Source organism: Eriocheir sinensis, chromosome 21 (genome assembly GCF_024679095.1).
Source record: "Eriocheir sinensis breed Jianghai 21 chromosome 21, ASM2467909v1, whole genome shotgun sequence".
NCBI classification, from domain to species: Eukaryota; Metazoa; Arthropoda; class Malacostraca; order Decapoda; family Varunidae; genus Eriocheir; species Eriocheir sinensis.
The window spans coordinates 5,464,547-5,488,200 of NC_066529.1; the positions used below are offsets into that span (position 1 = coordinate 5,464,547).

The 23,654-nt window shown below is 44.8% G+C and overlaps 1 protein-coding gene across 44 annotated transcripts in view; it reads right to left on the reverse strand.

Moving 5' to 3' along the window:
* LOC127001563 (hornerin-like) overlaps positions 1 to 23,013 on the reverse strand; it is a 47,961-nt gene extending 24,948 nt beyond the window's left edge. For all 44 annotated transcript variants that reach the window (XM_050866285.1, XM_050866308.1, XM_050866289.1 and 41 more), the window contains exon 1: positions 22,965 to 23,013. In XM_050866285.1, the coding sequence (XP_050722242.1) occupies positions 22,965 to 22,976 (12 nt within the window). In that variant the 5' untranslated portion in view covers positions 22,977 to 23,013. The remainder of the gene's footprint in view (positions 1 to 22,964) is intronic.
* Positions 23,014 to 23,654: the final 641 nt, after the last annotated feature.

The window sequence follows — 23,654 nt, forward strand, 5'->3', positions numbered from 1 at the left end:
TCTTCGTACATAGGTCATTAGGTGAGACTGAAAAACAGCGCTCTTCAGAGAATGCCCTCCAAGAAGGAAAAAAAGAGAGGAGAGAGAAGAAGAGAGGAGAGGAATGGAAAGGAGGGGAAACAAGACAAAAAAGAGGGGTGGAGGGGAAAGGAGGGGAAAAGAGCAGAGAAAGGTGAGAAAGAAAAAAGAGAGGAGAGAGAAGAAGAGAGGAGAGGAATGGAGAGGAGGGGAAACAAGACGAAAAAGAGGGGTGGAGGGGAAAGGAGAGGAAAAGAGCAGAGACAGGTGAGAAAGAAAAGAGAGAGGAGAGAGAAGAGAGGAGAGGAATGGAGAGGAGGGGAAACAAGACGAAAAAGAGGGGTGGAGGGGAAAGGAGGGGAAGAGAGCAAAGAAAGGTAAGATGAGGAAAGTGAAGAGAGGAAAGAAGGAGGAGAGGGAGAGAAGAAAGGAGAGGAGAAAAGGAGAGAACCTAAACTAAACAATTCTGTCTCTCCTCTCCCTCTCTCCCTCTCTCTCTCTCAAGGTGACGTTAGACCGTAGGTGAGAGACGGGCATCGAACGGGTGGTGAAAATAACGGGCGTGTGTGAAGGTTGGGACCGGAACTGAAGGAAAAGAAGGGAAAGGCAAGGTTGTGAGGGGCAAGGCGAGGATAAGGAGAGTCGTGTTCAGTGTCAGTTCCACGTCAATGATTTCTTGCATTTCGCCCTTCATTGTTTCCTGTGTTCAGCTATTTCTCTCTAAAGGTGTTTATGGTAAGGATGGCAAGGATTAGGATGTGCAGGCAAAGTAAGTAGATGGAAATAATTTGTTCGAAGTTATTGGTTTCTCACATTAATTCGTCTCTCTCTTTATAGCGCCTGTCATTCTTCTGTTATCAGCTTTTTTTTTTTTTTCCTCTCTCTCTCTCTCTCTAAAGGTGCTGATGGTGAAGATGGCAAGGATTAGGATGTGCAGGCAAGGTGAGTAGATGGAGATAATTTGCTTGAAGTTATTGGTTCCTCACATTAATTCGTCTCTCTTTATAGCGCCTGTCATTCTTTTATCATCAGCTACTTATCCCTATAGGTGCTGACGGTAAGGATGGCAAGGATTAGGATGTGCAGGCAAGGTGAGTATATGGAGATAATTTGTTCGAAGGTATCGGCTCCTCACATTAATTCGTCTATCTCTTTATAGCGCCCGTCATTCTTTTGTTATCAGCTTTTTTTCTCTCCCTAAAGGTGCTGAGGGTAAGTAAGGCAAGGGATTAGGATGTGAATGAAAGGTGAGTATACGGAGAAGAGGATGTTAGTATTGCTGTTGTTTTTTCCTTTTTTTCTCATTCTTTTCTGGTCCTCATTTTCTTGGTCAGGCAAACTAAACCATACCATTAAAACTTCTCTCTTTTTCTCTCATGTTTCATCTTTCACAACCTCGTTTATTTAGCCGCTTATAGTCAAGATTTCGTAACGCATATTTATTTATTTATCATGTTTCTTTTATTTACTACATCCGAACTTTCCCTTTACCTTACTGTTTAGTTACCCATACTCATCCTTTTCTGACCTACTTTTTCCCTCCCCTAGATGCCAACAGTCTACGCCTTCTACGCTCTCCGACGAATTACATAACCTTCCCATCTCCGTCCGCAACCAAACATTTCCAATTTTTTTCCCCTTGACCTAAGTACCTATTTCCTGCACCCCTTTCCATTTCCGTAAGCATATCACCGCCATCATTTCCTCGGTAGCAGCCCTCGTCCTGTAGCGGTAGTCGCCTCGGGCTAACAAAAGAGCCACGGCCACACTCGGTTTCAGGCCCATATTCCCAAACATTTCGAGGCTTCTGTAGAGACTGTGTTAGTATTCCCATGGGTAGTTTCATGAGCTAAGTGATAGTTTGACAAGGGTTCTGCACCATGAATGTAGAAAACAGCCATGAGAACTTGACTAGTCTCCTTTGTGACCTTTGGAAGTATTTGTTGTGGGAGCCAAAAGCGTCTCGGGAAGGAGGAGCGAGCCACTGACAGTCAGCAAAAAGAGTATTGAACACCCAAGGGTCGACTGAATGGAATATGAGTGAAATCTAAAACCATGGTGTTGTGTTGTCCAGCCATAGGTATTCCCTTAATCAACACAACACCATATTTATAGATTTTCCCTATATTCCATTCAGTATAACCGTGGGTGTTCGATACTCTTTATGTCGACTATACTGGCCCTGATACTGGCCACATAGGAAGCTCTCCACGCCCCCCTCCGCGCCAGGCGATTAATGTCCAGCGGAGGAGAGCCGGGCAAGACAAACTGGGCGGCTCGAGTGACCCTGGAGAGCCTTTGTTTCTGTCCACGCGGCTCTCACTCACTGTACAGAAAGAAGGCGAGGCATGGAAGCGAGGAAAGGAAGAGAGACGAGGAGAAAAGGTGTAGAGGGGAGGCGTGTAGGGGAGGAGTGCAGGGGAGGCGTGGAAGGGGAGGCGTGGAGGCGAGTGGTGGCAAAGCGGGTTTAATTAACACATGGCTCGTACCTTTACCTTTCACCTTACCCTCCACCTTTCCACCTCGAGCACAGGTTATCCAGCCCCCCTCAGACTCTTCCTACACTCTCTCTCTCTCTCTCTCTCTCTCTCTCTCTCTCTCTCTCTCTTTCGTTAGTTCCTACGTGACCTTCCTACCTTTCGCCTACAGATAATTTTTTTTGTTCTCGTCCCTTTCATCTTTCACTCGTAAAATACAGCTAAAGGCAACATGCTCTTCGATTCTCCTTCCCTGTCACTCTTCCTTCCTCTCTCACTCCCTTTCGTTTCCTCCCCGCCACAGACAACATCAATTTCCTTCTCCCTCCTTTTGCCAGATTCACTTCCCGTCCTCCGCTTCCCCTCCCCTACCTCCATGCATTCCCGCCCTTCCCCCTTTCCTCCATGCATTCCCGCCTCTTTTTTTTTCCTCCGTATGCAACAGTCTCCGTTTTTCTTACTCTTTTACTCTTATTTCCTCTCTCTCTTTCATTTTCCCTACACCACATACAACAACATCCTTTTCAGCTGTCCCTCCCTTCTCTCGTAACACTCCATTCTCTTTTTCGCTCTCACTCTTCCTTCTTTCCTTCTATTTTTCCTCTCCTACCACAGACATATGTTTTCCTGCCTTCCACTCTCTCCTGCCTCCCCCCAAACACAAACACGTGCTCGCCCTCCCACTAATGACCCAATACGCTGCTCCATCGCTCACGGGGAGGCACAGAGTAATCCCAGTGCTTGCGTCTCTCTCACCAGGAAACCCACACTTTGGCCCTAATGGTAGTGGTCAGGGCGGGGCCGGGAGGGTAGAGGGCGGGGCAGCGCTTGGAGGAGGAATGCAAGCTTCAATTTAGATACCCACACCTCTGCTCTTGCCGGCTGGGATGAAAGGAATAAATGTTTGAGAAGGAGCTCGTGTGGTTTTACGCTTTTTTTCTTGGCTGTTTTGTTTTTTATGTCCCTTCCCGATCACAGGTGTCTGGTTGTTCCCTCTGATTAGCAAGTAACTGGGCGGCGTCGCACCTGTGTTCTTGCCGGCCCGTGCAGGTGTAGCAAAGTTCACTGATTCAATAACCAATCCAACTCAAAAAATCGTATAATTAATGATTGAATGAATGCATGGAAAAATAAATAGTTACTGACATTACCAACACCACCAACACCACCATCACTACTACTACTACTACTACTACTGCTACTACTAAAACCTCCCAGAAATCAACAGGAAAGAGTGTAGAGATCGAAACAATTGCAAAATTAGCCATAAAATTTACCCAAACACAACCTCCATAACTCGTTCGTTCGTTCGTTCGTTCGTTGATGAGGTTTCAGATCCCACTACTACTACTACTACTACTACTACTACTACTACTACTACTAATACTACTACTACTACTACTACTTAATTAGAAACAGTTTCGTAATACATTTTTAAACTATTCTATCAGTAAACAGCATTGCGTAATCCTTCTCACACACACACACACACACACACACACACACACACACACTATATAAGCCTTCGCGCCGTGGTCACTTTCACAATTAGATAACAGAAACTGCACCGTCAGAGATTGTACATAAATTAAGCACCTGGAGGTATTAAGTTCTGCATGACGTAATTTAGTGCTGTTGTGTATAATTATCACTATTGTTGTAGGTGGTGTTGTTTTATTGTTGCTGTCCTTGTTGTTCCTGCTGATGGGAGAGGGAGCAAAGTAAGAGGGAGCGAAGTGAGAGGGAGCGTAGTGAGAGGGAGCGAAGTGAGAGAGGTGGTATTGGATGTATATGGCGGTGAGGGAGTGAAAACAAATGTAACAGAATCGGTAGTGGCGGTGGTGGAAGTAAACAGGAAAGTCTTGGAGTTAGGAGGCATTTCTATTGGTGTATATATATAGTGGGGGAGACTGGGGAAGAGGTAATATTTAGGTAGCGGTGGTGATGGTGGTGAATGTGAACCAAAAACGTATGGGAAGGAGGCAGCGATTACAGTAGTTGTGGTGGGAGGAGAAGAAGGATAGCCATGGTGGTGATGGTGGTGGTGAATATGAACCAAGAAAAAACATATTGGGTGAAGGTAGCGATTATAGTAGTGGAGGGGAAAAGAGAAAAATAGGGGCAGTGGTGGTGGTGATGGTGGTGGTGGTGGTGGCTGTGGTAGTGGTGGTGGTGGTGGTGGTGAAGGTGAATATAAAGCTAAAAAAAAAAAATGGTAGAGTGAAGGTTGAGATTATCATGAAAAGAGTAAAAAAAAGAGAGAAAATAAGGATGGTCATGATGGTGGTGGTGGTGGTGGAGGGAAGGGTACAATCTGGAAGGCTGCCAGGTGGGTGGATCAAGCAATACTCCACCCTCCTATTGTGCTCCCCTTCAAACAGACAGACCCCCAGCGCAATGCTCCACCCCAAAAGTTCACCGCACTCTGGTCAGGTCACGCCCACAACCACGCCCACACACACAAACACACACACAGATGGCAGGTCAGGGGTCAGCACAGTTATTACTAAGAGGTCACTTCGGGCGGAGTTTCGGGTCACGATTATCAGCGGGAAGACCCTGGGCGGTACACTCGAGGATAAAACCTTCACACCACTGTAACCGCAACGCGAGTCCCCGGCGCACGCAAGGCTCTCCAGTATATTGAATGAGAAAATGAAGGTAAATACAGGACCATATTATAAGCGAAAGGTGAAAAATAAATATCCATCGCCTCGGCATCAATAAGGTAAGATCGTGATTTTCCAGGATTGCGAATATTGAAAAAGGAGGAAAAAACGAAAACATTGTGGAAACACGTAAAGAGAAAAATGAAACAGAAAAGCTAAGGATAAAAAAAACGTAAAAATAAAATAATAAAAATTAACGCTTATAAAAAGAGAAAAGCTAATGAAAGTAGTATTATAAGAATCCGTGAAAAGAAAATTTGGCAAGAAAAGCTCAAAAGAAAAGAGGAAAGGTAACGAAAAGAGTATTATCGAATCCCATTAAAAAGAGAAGTTAACAAGAAAACCAAAGAAAAAGAAAAAAATAAACAAAAAAGAGAAAAGGTAAAAAAAAGTATTATCGGAACACGTGAAAAGAAAAATCAACCAAAAAAAAGGCAGAAACAAAATACAAATATTCCAGACAAGAAAGAAAAATAGTCCATACCAACAGCGTGGCGTGATACCCTCCTGTACACGCGATCCTTGCCACTACAAATTAACGAAAATCGAAGGCAAAATTTCATCGGAACACAATAAAACTCCGAGAAAATATCGTACCACCAAAAAAGTGTAAGGTGAATATTCCCCAGGCCACGTGATGCCTTTTAATATCAGATAACAAAAACGATAGGGGTGGAAATAGCATCACCACGCACGAACCTTCAATAAATAATGATCGTCCAGAGCGATTATAATCTCCGATCTTACTCCAACGACGCACAGGGTAGATCCAACTCTATTTCGTTTCAATGCTGTCCAACTTCCTAATGCAAGAGTTAACCAGTATCCTTTCTCCACTCCCACTACTTTCGTCTGTACCTCTTATCCATTATATCGTAAACCCTTTCATTAGAAGATATCAAAGCAATTATCCAACCAGACATGAACATTTATTTTCTTTATTCCTTTTTATTAATACATCATCGTACTGCGGCTTATTTATTTTTATTATTTTTATCATCCTTGGCCTGTCTCCTTCCCTGTAAAAGAAGCGAAAATAATAACAACCAGAGAGGCTACAAATTCATAGCAAAATAAGAAAGATAAATCACAGAGAAACACACAGAGGACAAGTAATACTGATGAGAGAGAAATCAAAACAGTATCTACAATTAAAAGCAAACACACTATTTCCGATCCACTAATTACCTCCGTATCCGCATCCTCCTCCTACTCCTCCTTCTCCTCCTCCTCCTCCTCCTCCTCCTCCTCCTCCTTCTCCTCCTCACCCCGATCCACTTATTACCTTCAGTTTCTCCTCTTACTGCCATTCCGTTTTAACCGTCTCCTTAATTTTCCTCCTCCTCCTCCTCTCCATTTGCATCGTTACCTAAACCTCCTCCTCTTCCTGCCATCCCTTCCTCAGCCTCTTCTCCCCTCTTCCACTTTCTCCTCCACCTCATAATCCACCCAAGTCTCCATTTTCCACCTCCTGCCTGCCTCTTGGATACCAGTGCGCCCTTCTGTTCAAGCGTGATATGAAGTCATTGACCCGAGTGTGTTTGTGTTTCTTTGTTGTGTGTGTGTGTGTGTGTGTGTGTGTGTGTGTGTGTGTGTGTCAGAGTGAGTGAGTGAGAGAGAGAGAGACAAAAAGAGAGGAGGGAATAAAAATATAATAAATAGACACACATTTGCATGAAAAAGGGTGGAAGGGAACAAAGAAAAAAGGAAAAATTGAGAATAATGATCAGAGAATAGGAAAAAAAAACGGAGAGAGAGAGAGAGAGAGAGAGAGAGAGAGAGAGAGAGAGAGAGAGAGAGAGAGAGAGAGAGAGAGAGAGAGAGATGAATCAGGACGGAGGAGGCAGGGCGGCAAGCAGGAGCGAACAATAAGAAAAGCAAGAGAGAGAAAGAGAGAGAGGAGACGAGAAACAAAGGGAGTGTCGGGCGGCTTGAGACTCAGAACCGCTCGCTCCCCCGCTCTTGCATAAGATTGGAGCAGAAAAATACAAGCAGGAAAAGTATTCGTCCCGGGGAAGAATAAAACTCGTGCGTGATGTTAGGAATATCGGGTCAAGGAAAGAAAGTAAACTGTAGTGAGTGTGTGTGTGTGTGTGTGTGTGTGTGTGTGTGTGTGTGTGTGTGTGTGTGTGTGTGTGTGTGTGTGTGTGTGTGTGTAACTTTAGATGAGGTAAAGGGTACGGTCGTAATAATGAGGGAAATAAGTAGTGATAAGTCAAGTAGAAATAGATATGAATGAGATCAAATGATACATGAGATAAAAAAAAGAACAGTAAAGTAAAACATATAGAACAAAAATAATTAAATAGATATATGAATGAAGTAAAATGAAATACTTCGGAGGAAGAACAAGAGTGATAAAAGAACTACAAAACAAGAAAAATATGAAGAACAAACACTAGAACAAGTCCATGAGCTAGGATAAAAAAGAAGAAATAATATAAAAGCAATAAAAATAATAATAATAATAATAATAATAATAATAATAATAATAATAATAATAATAATAATAATAATAATAATAATAATAATGATGATGATGATAATAATGCTCCCATAACTTGTCTAGCGCGTGACTCATCATCTCTATTAATTAAGGAGCCGTGGGAAAGTAGCCAAGCAGAGATCAGATAATAATAATATGAAGAAGAACAAGAATCTTTCATTGATTTTGTACTCTCTCTCTCTCTCCGTATGTTTCCTTTCCCACGACTAAACATTTTCGCTTCTACATTAATATTCCTGTAAACCTTCCCTTCTCTAGTCGCCTGTATGTTCCTATTTCCTCCTTAACATTAACTTTTCTCTTCGCCTCGTCCTCACATCATTTGACCTCTTGATTTCCACGTCGTTTGCAATTACTCTCCTTTCTCTCCCTTTTTTTCTCTTCGCCTCATCCCCACACCATCTGCATCTTTTATTCCCAAATCTGCTATTCCTTCTGTTTTTTTTATCCTTTATATCCCATTCTCTGCTGATCCTCATTTCCTCTTATTCCCAAATCCGGTATTCCCTTTCTATTTTCTCCTTTATATCCCATTCTCTGCTGATCGTTATTTCCTCTTATTCCCAAATCCGCTATTCCCTTTCTTTTTCCTCCTTTATATCCTTTTCTCTGCCTTATCGTCACATCCTCTGAAGCTCTTATTCCTAAATCCTCTGTAATCGTTTTTGTTTTTCATCTCTTTAATATCCTTTTTTTTCTCCTCACCTTATCGCCGCATCATTTGAACTTTCCACTCCCTCGTCGGGTTAACGTTCGTGCCTCTCATTCCGCCTGGGATTCACGGTTGTCGAGTTCACTTTCATCATTTTTTTTTTTGGTCAAGGCGCCACTTCACATTGACTTCATTGTTCCAAAAGAGGCAAGGAGTGAGAGGGGGAAAGAGGGACAGTGAAAGGGTAGGAGGGAAGGACGCTCGATGGTGTGAGGAAGAAAACAAAGGAGCGCAAAAATGAGTGCTGGGACGGCGAGAAGGTAAACAGGAGGAACGGTAATGCGGGCAGTAGAGGCGGAGATTACACGGGATCTGAGAGAAGAATACATGAGAGAGTAAACAAGCGAGAGAGACGCTACTGTTGAAGGGATTAGAAGGACACGAGAGGCTAAAGACGACAGCATCAGGAAAGACAAACACGAGGTAAGATACTGTCGAAAAAATACCTGTAAGAAACGAGATACTAAAGGTGATCACGTACAGTAAACGAAGGAAAGGAAATGTATTAGTTCCAGATTGAGAGAGGCTAAAGAAGGAAAGGATAAAGCGAGGAAATGAGACGCGTAATAACAAGAAAAAGGTAAATAGAAAGTGTGAGTGTGTATGAGAGACTGGAAGGAGACTAGAGAATAAACGAACAAACACACACACACACACACACACACACACACACCTCCCCACCTCCACCCCACCCCAAACATACACAACAGCACCATAACAGAGAAAAGCTGAAATTATGCTGCCCGATCACATGCAAGGACTCTATTGAAGGCGGACAAAAGCCAAAGAAGATGGTGTCAATAAAAAGGGACGATGGAAAAGTCAGGCAGGATAAAAAAAAAAAAACTTAATCCTTCGTGTCCCCACCAGACAGAGCCAAGGGAGTGAGACGAACGCTCCCATACACACGAGACGGGGAGAATAAAAAGGAAGGCGATAACAGAGAGCAAGATATTGAAGGGGAAGCCCAATGAACGAGGAAAAGGAGGAATCATCATTCTTTCCCGAGGCAATGCGACGGTCAAACGTGAGCAAAAGGAAAGCGTTATTGTGAAGAAGTGTGTCTTTTGTACTCGCGACGGAGAAGGGTAGACACGTCCAGTCTCTGAGCGAAAAATGAGAAATGATAATTAGATATACTTCCACTTCACGAGAGAGACGGAATACCAAAGAATTCTAATTAAAACAACGAGAAAAATTTACAGATTACGCTTTAGAAGAAAAAAAAAAAGATAAACAACGATTTTTTGGTTCGTATACACTATTTTTTTTTTACAACAAAGGAGACAGCTCAAGGGCACAAAAAAAGGAAAAAATTATAAAAAAAAAGCCCGCTACTCGCTGCTAGAATATAATTAGTGGCGGAAACATTAACTATGCATCATGTTAAAACAGCACGAGCACTCATTAATTGTCCTCTTAAGACTGATTGAAAAATAAAAATAAAATAATAAAGCGGAAGCCATTATCCCTCGTTGTTTCAGTGCTCGTAGAGAAAAATATATGATGAATTGGAGTCATCATCAGCGTGTGAGGTGCGCGGGGGCGGCCACTCGATCATGTCCCTTCACCCTCTCTTTTTCTCACTCTTTACTTCGATTTATTTTCCCCTTGAACGACGGAATTCCCTCACATGATTAGCGATGAACAGGTGTACAGTTCAGGTAAATATATGGGATAGTTCTTGAGACTCGTGATACTTGCCTCCCCTCCACCCCCCCACACACACTTTTTTTTTTTTACAGCAAAGGAGACAGCACAAGGGCACAAAAAAGGAAACAACAGTAAGAAAAAAAGCCCTTCGTTTGAACATAAAAGCGCCAGTTTCAGAGGATTACAAAAAAAAAGGCGCATTAACCTCCTCTGTTCATCCTAGTTTAAGTACACCTCATCAAAAAAACAGAAAAAAAACATTGTCCATCACACAGTTATAATGCACAAAATCGAAAAAAGCAGAAGGTAATCAAAACCCACATTCCACCTTAGTTTAAGTACAGACTAACCATAAAAATAATCACAGTTCATTATATACCATTGTTATAATACACGAGGTCATCAACTCATAAGACCATTGAAGTTCTCTGGCACCTTCTCTCCTCGGCATGGACAGACACAAAGAACAGGCGAGGTCGAGGCCATCCCACGCCATCAAGGGACTCCGCCAGTGGGTCACGTCTCGTCTGCGTCACCTTACACCTCCACACCCGTCATTTCCCTGTCGTCGCCTCGTAAGCAACCCGACCATACAACATTCCAGGCCTTCCATTCTCCTCCGAACCCTTCCACCCCCTTGCTGTCCCTCCCTCCCTCCATCTATCAGTCATCTCGTAGGTCGTTGCCCTCTCCTACTGCCCTTCCATCGCCCCCTCTCCGTCACACCCCTGCTAACTTTCATTATTTTTGCTTACAATCCTTCACTCCATCCCATTGTCTCTGCCTCTCCCTCCCTTCCTCTATCTGCCACCCATCTCGTCTGTCCATACCTTCTACTTTCCCTTCCATCACCCCTTCCCCCCTCAACATCCCTAATATCTTTCATTCTTCTTTCTCACAATCCTCACTCTATCCCACCGTTTCTTTCTCTCTGTCATCTGACCCCTTCCCCCACCCCCCTCCCTCCATCCCCCCGTTCCGCCCCGCCACACATCACTGACCCCCACGGAACCTTCACCTCATTCCCGGCTACCTAAACCCCGGCAAGACGACGCGACACCCTCCCGTCGGCCGGACCAAGAAGTTCAAATCTATTCATCCTCACCCAGCCTGACTGACCTCTCCACCCCGTCCTTCGTAACTCTCTCAGCTCGCCATCCTTCACGTCCTGCTCCTCCTCCTCCCCTCGCAATCCTTCACGTCCTCCTCGCGGGCATCCCAAGGAGCTCCAACACGTCCTCATTGTACTCCTCCCCGCCTCCCCACGCTTAACCTTTCTCACACCTTCCCATCCTTCATCCTGCGAGACCCCCCACCCCCCCTCTTCCCGCCTGGCCTGATCTCCCTCTCCTTTCCCATCCTTGACAGTGCTACACCACCACTCCCCGAACCCGACTCCCCCCACTCCCCCTGACCATTGCTTCTCCCCCCCCCCCCCAACCCTTCACCTGGGATAAGAAAGAACACTCCTCAGCGCTCATTACCGCCTCACACCTGACTTAATTATACCCAATACTTGCATCAGACACCATATTGATTTTGGCTTCTGATTCCCTTTCTCCTTATTAAGACGGCGTTCATTACTTTCAGAAAAGGTGTTTCTAAAATTTCTGATCAGCTTCCTGAATTTGAAGTTAACGTTTGTCGATGTCTGTCAGCTTTCAAACCGTTCCCCGGACTCTCAGGGAAGCTGTCTTAAGACTTTCCAGAAGGTCAACAGGAGAAAAGAAATTCCTCGACACGGTCTGCCTCGCCTCGTAACCTGACCATACCCAACGACTTGAGTTTTTCTTTGTACAGTTCCGAATGAAAATATCGATGAAACTTGATCTTAAATAAATTAGTGACTCGATAGCTATATTTCATTAATTAAAGTTACGTGAGGAAGATGGAGAGTGGAGGGAGAGAGTGGTATGCCGGGGATGTGGGTGGTGGACCTGTGAGAGAGGAAGGGAGAGAGTGGGGTGGGGAGAATGCGGGAGGTGGACCTGTAAGAGAGGAAATGGAGACTTGCTCGTGGAGGGGACCATCATGGATTGACTCCTTGCCTCTCTCCTCCCTACCTCCCTTTCTGACCTTGACCAAGATGGTCGACATGCCAAATGACGGTCCAGACTGGCAGGTTACAGGATTCAGATCTCGCTGTTTGGGGTCACGTCACCTTTACACCTCCAAGGCTACGACGTCACAACGAAGTTAGGAAAAGGAGGATCGATATTTTTTGTTGTTCGGACTGCAATTTGCTCCTCCCCTAAAGATTATTCATATTTTTGGATCTGTACAAATACCTTCTGCTTCTTCTAGTTATTTTACTCAAACCAAAACTGCTCAGGTAAACCAAATTGAGCCACTCAGCGAATCTAAACAATATGATACAAAGTCTGGAGAAGTAAAGTGAAATATCTACCAATTTCGTAAACCCTGACAACTGAATCCTTGTGTAATATGAATAGATACCAAAAAAATATGATAATGAGAATGAGGTACTTATTGTGGGTAAAATGCTTCAACAAAAAAAAAGAGTAATCCTTCCCCATGTATCTAACAAACACATTATACTCAAGATTTTTAAGAGCTAGTAATAATCCCGTGTGTGTGTGTGTGTGTGTGTGTGTGTGTGTGTGTGTGTGTGTGTGTGTGTGTGTGTCAGTCTAGGTCTGGGTGGAATAACACAAACACACTCCATAAATTTCAACAAAAGGATCCTTAACATAACTTTACGCCCCTTAAGAATCGCCTACATCTCTCTCTCTCTCTCTCTCTCTCTCTCTCTCTCTCTCTCTCTCTCTCTGATACACACACACACACACACACACACACCACACACACGAAAGAGAGAGAGAGCCAGCCGTTCACTTTCACTCTCAATAAACCTTCCCCAAAGGTGATTCAGGGCGGGCAGAGCAGACCCGCAGCTCCGCGCTATCCATTACGGGCTGGCGAAAAGTGTAGGAGAGCTGGAAAACAGGATAACACACAAAGACTCTCTAAAAGGATGTTATACGGCCGCTTACGCCTCAAGAATCAGGAACTCAATGGCGTGATAGTGTACAGTCGGTCAAATAAATCGCACTCGCCATGTGAACGATAGAAAAGAGAATGAGCAAAAAATAGAGAGACTGAAGCTTGGTTACTGCAAATGGCATGCTCTTCTGGTTGTTTTTATTATGTTACGTCAATGGAAGGGATTTAGTTTCTTGGCTGACCGTACTCTACCAACGATGAGCAAATACGAAGTTCATGTAATAGTTTCCATGATACATTACGTCCATGGATATGATTTAATATACTTGTTGTCCGTATCCCGCGCATTACGAGAACATTCAGAGATATTTAGAGAATTTGAAAACAAGGAATCGTATGAGCTGTCCAAAAGGTTGTTATGCAGCTGCTCCTCACGCCTCCAGACGCACAGACTCGAGCGATGCGATTTGTGTCTTGTTGTGCGGGAATCATTTGAAATACATGGAAACAATCGATAGACAGCATTTCCCATTCTGGTCTTCCGCGAAAACTTAACATTTATACAAAATAGTGCTCGAAAACACCTATTCATCTGCCAAACCTCTGATAGCTTCGTGAATAACACCACAACGATACATATTAATTTGAGTTCTGCTTTTCATCCCTCCTGTTAACTGTTATCTGTGTTGTTGCGTCAGTAGATTTTTTTTACCCATTTTCTTTAATCACTTCATTTCTTATCATATCATCAGTTTGCTATTGTTGTTGTTGTTTACGTTATGTCTAAGCCTTCGTCCCTGTTGCCAGTATGTTTCACTCACCACCTCACCTCTCTGCTATTATTTTTGGCTCTGTTTTTGTATCTCTCAACTTTTGTCCATCAGTTTTCGATATGTTTCTCTGTTTATGTTTTTCTTCCAACACTTTACTTTGCCGGTAATGTTGTTGCTCTGTTGTTCAAGTATTACATTTTTTATGCCTCGCCTTTCATGTATTTTTTCTCTCAGCCCTTCACCTACACACTGTCGTTGTTATTGTGGTTGTTGCTGCTGTTCCTGCACGCCTTTGTCTTCCGTGCACCAGGAATACCTAGTCCTTCACTTTCCCCCTCAACACTTTACCTTTTAGAATAGTTCCCCTCCTAGTGTCTGTTGTTGTTACATGTTGTTGGTGGCTTTGGTTGCCTCGCACTGGTAAACTCCGCCACTGAGAGGAAAGTCGAGTGTAAATGTAGCGGGCTTTTTTTTTATATTTTTCTTTACGCCCTTGAACTGTCTCCTAAGCTGTAAAAAAAAAAAGTACCAAGGTGCGCCGCGTGGACGGAATCAACGGAGCCAAGCTGGGTGGACGGACGCGATCAGGTGGAAAACAAGGGTGGAAAATTAAAATATATAGTCTACTGTTAAATATGGATCTACCGGGGTGAGTTAGAGAGAGAGAGAGAGAGAGAGAGAGAGAGAGAGAGAGAGAGAGAGAGAGAGAGAGAGAGAGAGAGAGAGAGAGAGAGAGAGAGAGAGAGAGAGAGAAGGGGGATGGGGGGGGAGGCAAGACAGATACGGAGTGAAAGGCGACCACAGTATCCGAGGCAGTGGCAGGAGGAGGAGGAGGAGGAGGAGGAGGAGGAGGAGGAGGAGGGGTGAGGCAGGGGCGCACCTCGTCACTCCTGCAAGACCCACTAGACACACAACAGCGTCTCAAGTCACAAAGTCTGTTGTTCTAAAGGCGGCGAGTAGACGACTGAGACAAAGGCGATAAAGAGGAGGAGGAGGGGGAGGAGGAGGAGGAAGACACACAGCAATATCCCAAGTCAGAGAGTTGGTTGTTCTAATCTTGGGCGACAAAGACAAAGACGATAAGGATAAGGAATAGGAGGAGGAGGAGGAGGAAAGGATGGAAGAGAGGAAGGGAGGATAGAGAAAGACAGGAGGAAAGGAATGAAGAAAGGAGTGAATTAAAGAGAAAGAAGACATGAAAGAAGGAAGGATAGAAGGAAGGGACGAAGAAACAAACAAAGAACGAGAAAAAGGGAACTGATGAATGAATGAATGAATGAATGAATGAATGGCAAAAAGACTGAATAAATGAATGATGAAAGAGAGGGGGGAAGGAGGAAGGTAACAGAGAGAGGAGGAGAAGAACGAGGAGGAAGAGAGAAATACGAGAAGGTACGAATGAAGAGGAGGACAGAGATCGGAAGAATAAATAAAAATGGAAAAACAGGAAAACAAACATAGAGAGAAATAATTGGAACGTTCATTCTACAGCGCACACGTTCTCCTTTCAGTGTTTAGGACAAGAGCAGCAAGGTGTGACTCACGAGGCAGCGCCAGACTCTAACTGCTGTATACTCCGCCTGACTGGACGTGATAATTATTGATGAAGTGCATTACGTATTCTGGTCTTCCGCGAAAACAGGATAACAAAACATATGCTACACCGTGCTCGAAAACGCTTATTCGTCTCCCAAACACCTGACAGCTTCATGTATAACAGAGGAGCGATACGTATTAGTTCATATTCTGGTCGTCCACGAAAACAGGAAAGCGACGTACACGCTATTGCTCGCCTACTCATTATTACCGACCCACGCCCTGAGAATGATAAAACGATGATACCAATGTAATGTGCGTTCTGGTCTGAAGGGGAAAAAAATAGCATATATGTATAAGCGTGTCTGAAAACTTATATGGCCGTATTACTAAACATTACGTCGCCCAGGAACACAAATTTGACAAGGCCTTCGTAGGAGTTTTCGCCATTTCCAGGAGTAGTTTCATGATCCTGGTGGCTGTTTGGTCCTTCTGTTGTGCCGTGAGCCTAAAGAAACACTCATTAGAACTCAACTGCCCTCTTTGACCTTTAGAAATACTGATATGTGAGGAAGCGATAGTGTCTATAATACCACCCTTAATCTTCTGGTAAACTTTTGATAGTGGAGAATACTATGCCAACGATACAAAAATAATACGCCTTCTGCTCTTCTGGGAAAACAACAAGCAAAACGTTACAGGCATGAACGTCCTACATCAATAGTCCGCTACACCGCCTCTCGTCCTAAACAAACCCCAAGGGAACATCTTCACCTCCTCCTCCTGCCAGCCAAACCACTAATAGCGACCTCCTTTACGGTATTCATGAGTCCATTAGAACGTGATGAGGATGAAAGTATATACAAGTGCGTTTCTTATTCCTTATTGGGCGAAAATTCATCGAGTACCATTACATAACCTAAAGAAGCGACCTGGCCGACAGTGCTGCCATATTGTGAGCACTGTTTTAGTCAGTCACTGAAACGGATTGTAGTGGTTATCATTCAAACCTTTGATAGTTTTTTAGAGGTACATTAACACAACTACACAGATGATCCTCCAAACTTCCAATGAGTCAACAGAAATACACATGAAAGGGTTGGCAAATGATCTCAGTATTCGAGACTGAACAGAACGACATCCAAAACATATCAGTAAATTATCATGGCATCCTATGAGCGCTTAACTGAAATACACCAAACAGATTAAGCAAATACAATGAAATTACTGCACAGGGAATACACTTATCGCACGCCCAGCTGTCATGCAAATACACACACACACACACACACACACACACACACACACACACACACACACACACACACTAAACAATTAAATAAAATAAAATAAATGCTGATGAAATGAATGAATAATATTCGATGCCTCCATTAATTTTTTCGCGGACCTACGTTTTTTTTTATTATTATTATTTTAGTATTGACACCGTTAACTCACAGGAGCCGGCAGGAATGTATAGAGCTGAGAAAGGGGGAGGAAGAAGAAAAAAATATATAAAATGAGGTGAGGAGGAAGCCTGGGAGGAACAAAAGAGGTAAGGAGGAGGCGGAGAAAGAGGAGGAGGAGGCAAAGTAAAAAGAGAAAAGGAGGTGGAAGAGGAGGAGGAGGAGGCGAAGTAAAAGAGTCAAGGAGGTGAAGGAGTGTAAAGAGATGGTCGCATTCCCAGAGCCGAAGGAACTAGGCCACGGATGGGGTAGGATGTGGAGGTGGGGGAAGGGAGAGAGAGAGAGAGAGAGAGAGAGAGAGAGAGAGAGAGAGAGAGAGAGAGAGAGAGAGAGAGAGAGAGAGAGAGAGAGAGAGAGAGAGAGAGAGAGAGAGAGAGAGAGAGAGAGAGAAAGGAACACGGAGATGGAGAGGAAGTGGAAGAGGGAGAAGAAGGGTAAAGGAGAGTATGGCAAGGTAAGATGAGGTAAGGTATAGTGAAGAAAGGGTAGAATAGGAAAGGTAAGGTAAGGAGGAAGGAAGGTAAAAAAGGGAAGGGAGGGGAACGTAGGGTAAAGGAGAGTATGGCAAGGTAAGATGAGGTAAGGTATAGTGAAGAAAGGGTAGAATAGGAAAGGTAGAGTAAGGGAGGGGAAGGGAAGGTATGGAAAGAAAGGGAAGGTATGGCAAGGGAAGGAAGGGAAGGTACGGGAAGTATGGAATGGTATGGGAGACGAAGGAAAGGGAAGGGAAGGGAAGGGAAGGTATGGTATGGTAGGCCAGGTAATTTAGAGGGAAAGCAGGTAGATGAATGTGGAAAATAAAACTGGTCAGGTAAGATATTGAAAGGTCAGGTCAGGTCAGGTTAGGTTAGGTTAGGTTAGGTTAGGTTAGGTAAGGTAACGTACAGGAAGGTAAAGTAAGACAAGGTGGAGGGGGATCAGGTCACGTGCCAGGTAATAAAGGAGGAGGCGGCCCAGGTGATGAAGGAGGACAGGTGCGCACGGTGATAGCGAGGCGGGTAAATCAGGAAGGCGATAAACGTGTTTCATGACTAAGTGGATAAGTGGAGAGAATGAAGACATGGGGTGGGAAGGAGGTGTGTACGTGTGTGCGTGTGTGTGTGTGTGTGTGTGTGTGTGTGTGTGTGTGTGTGTGTGTGTGTGTGTGTTTGTAAGTGGCAAATAATGAGATTGAATACAAACGGACACCTTTCAACAAGAGGTCACTTTTTGTTTTCATTTACACCACCCATCTCTCTCTCTCTCTCTCTCTCTCTCTCTCTCTCTCTCTCTCTCTCTCTCTCTCTCTCTCAAAATAGACAAAATCGCCGCGGTTCAAGGTTGACTAAACACATAAAAAAGTGGGAGTAAAGACGAAAGGAAGCGCTGTCGTACCCAATAGGAAAAACCTGCAGCAGTTGTACCAGCAGATCCAGGTCATGAGAGGAGGCGAGAAACATCAATATCTTCCCACCTATACCTTGAGGCCTAAGAATAAGCTCCTGGAGACGATAAAAGGGGGGTTAGTATTGCCTGGAGGTGTGACTCATAGTGGGGCAAGGTGAGACGAACAGGCAGGGGACGGGTAAGGTACACAGACACACATATACACACACGCACTTCAATGTCTTAGGGAGCGGAAAGGAGGGAGTGAAGGTTGCGACACACAGTGGAGAACACGTTGGAAAGACAAATGAGGGCGTGTGGGTGGAGTGAAATGGTTTAGGCGAGGATAATAAGGAGGTAATGCACGAAGGAGAAACGGGTGATGAAGTAAGGCGAGGGTTAAGAAAATAGAGAGAAGAGACACACAGACAAACATAAACAGATAGACAGATAAACACAAAGGAGTAAGGGAATAGAAAGCGGTGAGAAGGATAAACAAACAAACAGACAAGCAAACAAACATGCACACTATCTCTCTCCATCTCTATCTATATATGTATGTGTATCTGTCTATGTGTGTATGTGTATCTCTGTCTATGTATTTCTCTCTATATCAATCTTTCATTCGCTCTTCATCTTCAGGTTAAACAAGACTTCTGTATCTATAATCCTCTACACAAAGGGACAGGAAAAGAGAGACACACGTAGTTAAGGGGAGGTCAAACATGAGTAATCTAGGATGTTTGTTGCTGGCTGTAAGGTCGCCCCGGGGAAGCAAAGGTAAATTCAATGTCCGGTGAGGGTCTTCCTTTGTGCCGGCAGGTAAGTCAAGCCACAGGTATACCCCCCACGGCCCCTCCCGCCACCCCGCGACGGAATATTATGATTAAGCGGGTCTTGTGCGGCGGATGGTTACGGAGAAGGAGAATGCGAGCAAGAGAGGGAGAGTAAGAAAAAGGAGGAGAGGGCGAGGGGGGTGGGAGAAGGTGGAGTAGGTGGAGGAGGAAGGGAAAGGGTGGAGGGAGGGGGGTCGCGTCGAGGACATGGGCAGGTGAGAGTGAAAGTGGTCGGTGCCTCCCGCCCAGACCGTAACCCGAGCACCGATCAAGGAGGAGGAGGAGGAGGAGGAGGACTGAAAATGAATAAAGGAAAAAGTTCAACAGTGTAACTAACGCAGAAATAACCAACTCTCTCTCTCTCTCTCTCTCTCTCTCCCTCTCTCCCCAATTCCGTATAAGTCGGCACAAACAGCCCTCCGCCTACTGAATGGACTGAACAGACAGGGAGTTTAATATATAGCGGTGAGTGGGGGTGCGCGGAAGAAGTGTCCCGTTGTGTCGGCGGTCAATGAGGTTTGGCTTGGGAATATACTTGACCCTCTCAGCTGTTCGGAAAGCAAAGCGGGGCGAAGATATACTAAGGTTTTCATACTCCGCACGTAACCGGAGCGAAAAACCCAGTGTGAGACGGACAGAAGAGGAGTGTCGTCTTGATGAGAGGTGGAAAGGGAAAGAAGGAAAGGCTGGATGATTGTGCGTTCCAAAGAGAGAGAGAGAGAGAGAGAGAGAGAGAGAGAGAGAGAGAGAGAGAGAGAGAGAGAGAGAGAGAGAGAGAGAGAGAGAGAGAGAGAGAGAGAGAGAGAGAGAGAGAGAGAGAGAGAGAAATGTAGTATTGATGAGAGGGGTGGAAAGGGAAAAAAGGAACGGGATGTTTGATTGTGCGCTCCAAAGAGAGAGACAGAGAAAGAAACGCATTCTTGATGAGAGAGATGGAAAGGGGAGGAAGGGAAAGGCTAGTTGATTGTGCGTTTCAAAGAGAGAGACCAAGAGAGAAATGTAGTGTTAATGAGAGAGGTGGAAAGGAAAGGAAGGGAAGGGCGTGTTGCAAGGCGTCAGCATGGAATGGACGTGAGAGGAATGGAACACAACATACTCTTAACATGGGTCTTAGTAGTGGTAGCAGGGAGGGGAGGAAAGGAAGGTGAGAGGTAGCAGGCTTCGTGGGTATGAGAGGGCGTGAGAGGACGAGATAATTATGGCGTGCCAGAAGTGGAATAGAGCAGACTTTTCAACGTGTGGCTGCTTGCGTTGCGCTGCCCTGACGCTTGCCTGTGATGTGATGGCTCATGGTGGCGTCGGTTACGTGGAATGATGACTATGATGATGATGATAGTAATGATGGTAATGATGATGATGTACTAGTAAAGCTGTCTGTCCTGTGTAATAATGACTAAAGAGAAGAGATTTAGGTATATGTGCAAAATGACGGAAAGATGAAAAGATACACTTTTTTTCTTTACATACTATAAGGCAAAAGTCGTGGAAAATAGCAAAAAAAAAAATCTAACTTTCTGCTCGCTCCAAAATAAAATAAACTAAACAAGATGCAAAGCGAGGAATCAACTTTACTTCCAGAGGTGTCTTAATACTCTCCTCTAAAAATAAAAAATAAATGTCTTAAATAGCAGGAAGAACGAAATACAGAAGAGTAAAAAGGCTGCATGTTATTAAATTTACCAGAGCAAGGTGTGAGTGCAAACGAACCCCATGTGTGTGTGTGTGTGTGTGTGTGTGTGTGTGTTACATGGTCCCGCCGCGTACACGAGTTACCGCTGTTCTGCAATTAGGCCGCGCGGCGTCTCCCCGGGCGGCAGGCAGCCGGGCGTGGCGGCAGACACTGAATACATTACACGTAGGCTTAACCGGCCCAGGAGATTACACGCGCTGACTGGAGGAGCTCTTAATAACACGCCTGCTGAATTACACCACTGCTTATTATCATTATCATTATTATTATCATTATTACTATTATTATTATCATTATCATCATCATTATTAGCACTAAAAGTAATATGATGATAATAAGAAAAACAAGAACAAGAGGAGCAAAAACAAGAAGAAAAAGATCATGAGAGGAAAATAAAAATAACTGAAATAAAGAACGGAAATAATAACAGCAGCAAAAAATAGCAGCAGTACTAGTAAAAATTGTACTAACATCAAAAGTAGAAGCATTAACTATACAACGGCGCGCAGCAGCTCCACTTCGGCAGTGCCTTATTATTTTTTTTTTATTATATTTGTATCCATTTCTTTAGTAAACCAGAGACCGGGAAGTAGATGCTCCCGAGGGCAAGAAAACGGACCCTTTTTCTATCAAACGGCTCCGTCTAGTCAGAGAAAAAAAAACGTGAAAAAAACTCGTATTTGTATTGCATCCACAACGTGCGAGAACAATTACCGTAGTCCTGTTTTCCATCCTGTAACTACTTCTATTGTTACTTCATAATCACCACCTCCTAAGGGCCTCTCATAAACCCATTCACTTTATAAGCAAGAAGGGGAGAGAGAGAGAGAGAGAGAGAGAGAGAGAGAGAGAGAGAGAGAGAGAGAGAGAGAGAGAGAGAGAGAGAGAGAGAGAGAGAGAGAGAGAGAGAGAGAGAGAGAGAGAGAGAGAGAGAGAGAGAGAGAGAGAGAGAGAGAGAGAGAGAGAGAGAGAGAGAGAGAGAGAGAGAAGCGGAGAGGCGGGGGAGAGTCTGTATAGGCCGTAGTTGCTCAAAATCTCGCAAGTATGAGGAAGATGTTATGAAATTCCTGCCCCGACTTATTAAGAGGAAGCTTATACAACACACGCAACACGAGGCGCCTCTTGATCTGTACCGTACCAAAGCCGGGGAACATTTCGGAGGCGGACAGGATCAAGGGGCAGGATAACCCACACAAGAAATACGGACAAACTAGGTATCTGGACACCTCTCCTCCCGAAATTGACCTCTCTTTCGGCCACCTCTTTTGATTCTTTTTTTTTTTTAGGAGCAGCGAGTAGCAGGCTTTTTTTTATTATTGTTTCCTTTTTTGGGTGCCCTTGAGCTGTCTCCTTTGTTGTAGAAAAAAAAAAAGCTAACAGGCAGAGAGAAAAGAACACAGGCAAACCAGGTAGATGTCATAAACAGATCAACATAAGCAAGCTCTCTACGATAAAACACACTGACGCACGAATGACAGAAAGACAGGAAGGTAGAAAAGAACTAACAGAACGACAGAAGCAGACACATTAAGATAAAACACAAACTGATGTGCGAATGACAAGCAGAAAAACGCGACGAAAGAAACGACCTCAAACACACTCGAAGTAACAGACAGACAGACCGACAACCGCTGCAGTACTGGCTAACGTAAAACACAGACATCTAGACACGAAGAAACACTACATTGACACGCTACAAACACAAGGGAAGCGAGAAATAGAGAACACAGGACTAGAATCGAGAAACAGAGAACACAGGAGTAAGACAGGACGACAAACAGGTGGATAAGAGAAAGTGAATATAGGAACAAGACACAAAGGTAAACTGCTAAAGAGGATAAAATGAAAAGGACAAAACCTGAGATAGCTAGAGAGGAGGAAACAAAGCAACCACGGTAAATATATGAACATAATGCGGGAGATAGAAACAGAGAGTGGAGGAGTAAAAAGAAGGATGTACATTGAGACGAGATGGATAAGGACATTAAGGACATAGAGGCAAACGGAGAAAGAAAGAGACAGGCAGATAGACAGACGAACAGACGGACGGAGAGACGAGAAGCAAGATCCAGTCAGCTAAGTGCGTCCGGCCCGTTCAAACACCATACAAATCAGTTCCTAGGGTCAATATTTCCAGTGCGTCCATAAAGGAAAAAAAAAGGGACGCCGGGAGGATTGGAACCGATGAATTTACACTCTGGATGAGACGAGAGGAGAGCAAAACATTTTCCAACCACCACACTACCACCACACCACCACCACCGCCACACACACACGAGGTCCACACAAGAGACAGTACCTGCATCCTCATGACGGAGACGAGGAGGGCAGAGAGGAACTGAATGCGACCTGACTCACTTTCACTCTTATATACTTACCGCCTCGTCGCCCTCGCCCGACCCGTGGCACCACAGGGGTAGTGTCAAGTTCACCCGTGCCGCTGCCACTCCCCCCCCCGCCCCAGCCCCTCTCCCTCAGCTCTCCCAACCCCCTGCCCCCACCTCCCTGCCCCGACCCCCGAACTCTCGATTCCAACACCTTCCCTCCCCTGTCCACCCCTGCTTCTTCTACCTACCCCCAGCCCCCTCCCCCAGCCCTCCCAGATCCCCCAGCTCTCCCAACCCCTGCCCTGCCCCTGTCCCCTAACTCTCGATTCCAGCACCTCCCCCTACCACTGCTATCACCCCTTCCTCTGCCACCTACCCCACCCCCAGTCCTATTCTGAGAGGCCTACCGCTTTCCCCCTACTCATCCATTGCCTTTCCAAACCCTCCAGTCCCTCTACAGCATTCTGACAGCCCCCTTCGCTACCCTACCCTCTAACCCTGAACCCCTCCACTCTCTGTTGCACTCTCATTCCCCTTCTAGCGTCGATTATCTTCCCCACCACCGCAATACCATTTTAACCCTACCTTCATTACACCCAACCCCGTCCTCCCCTCCCCTGTGACCCTTTAACCCCCTAAAGCACACGCATATCACCCCTCTA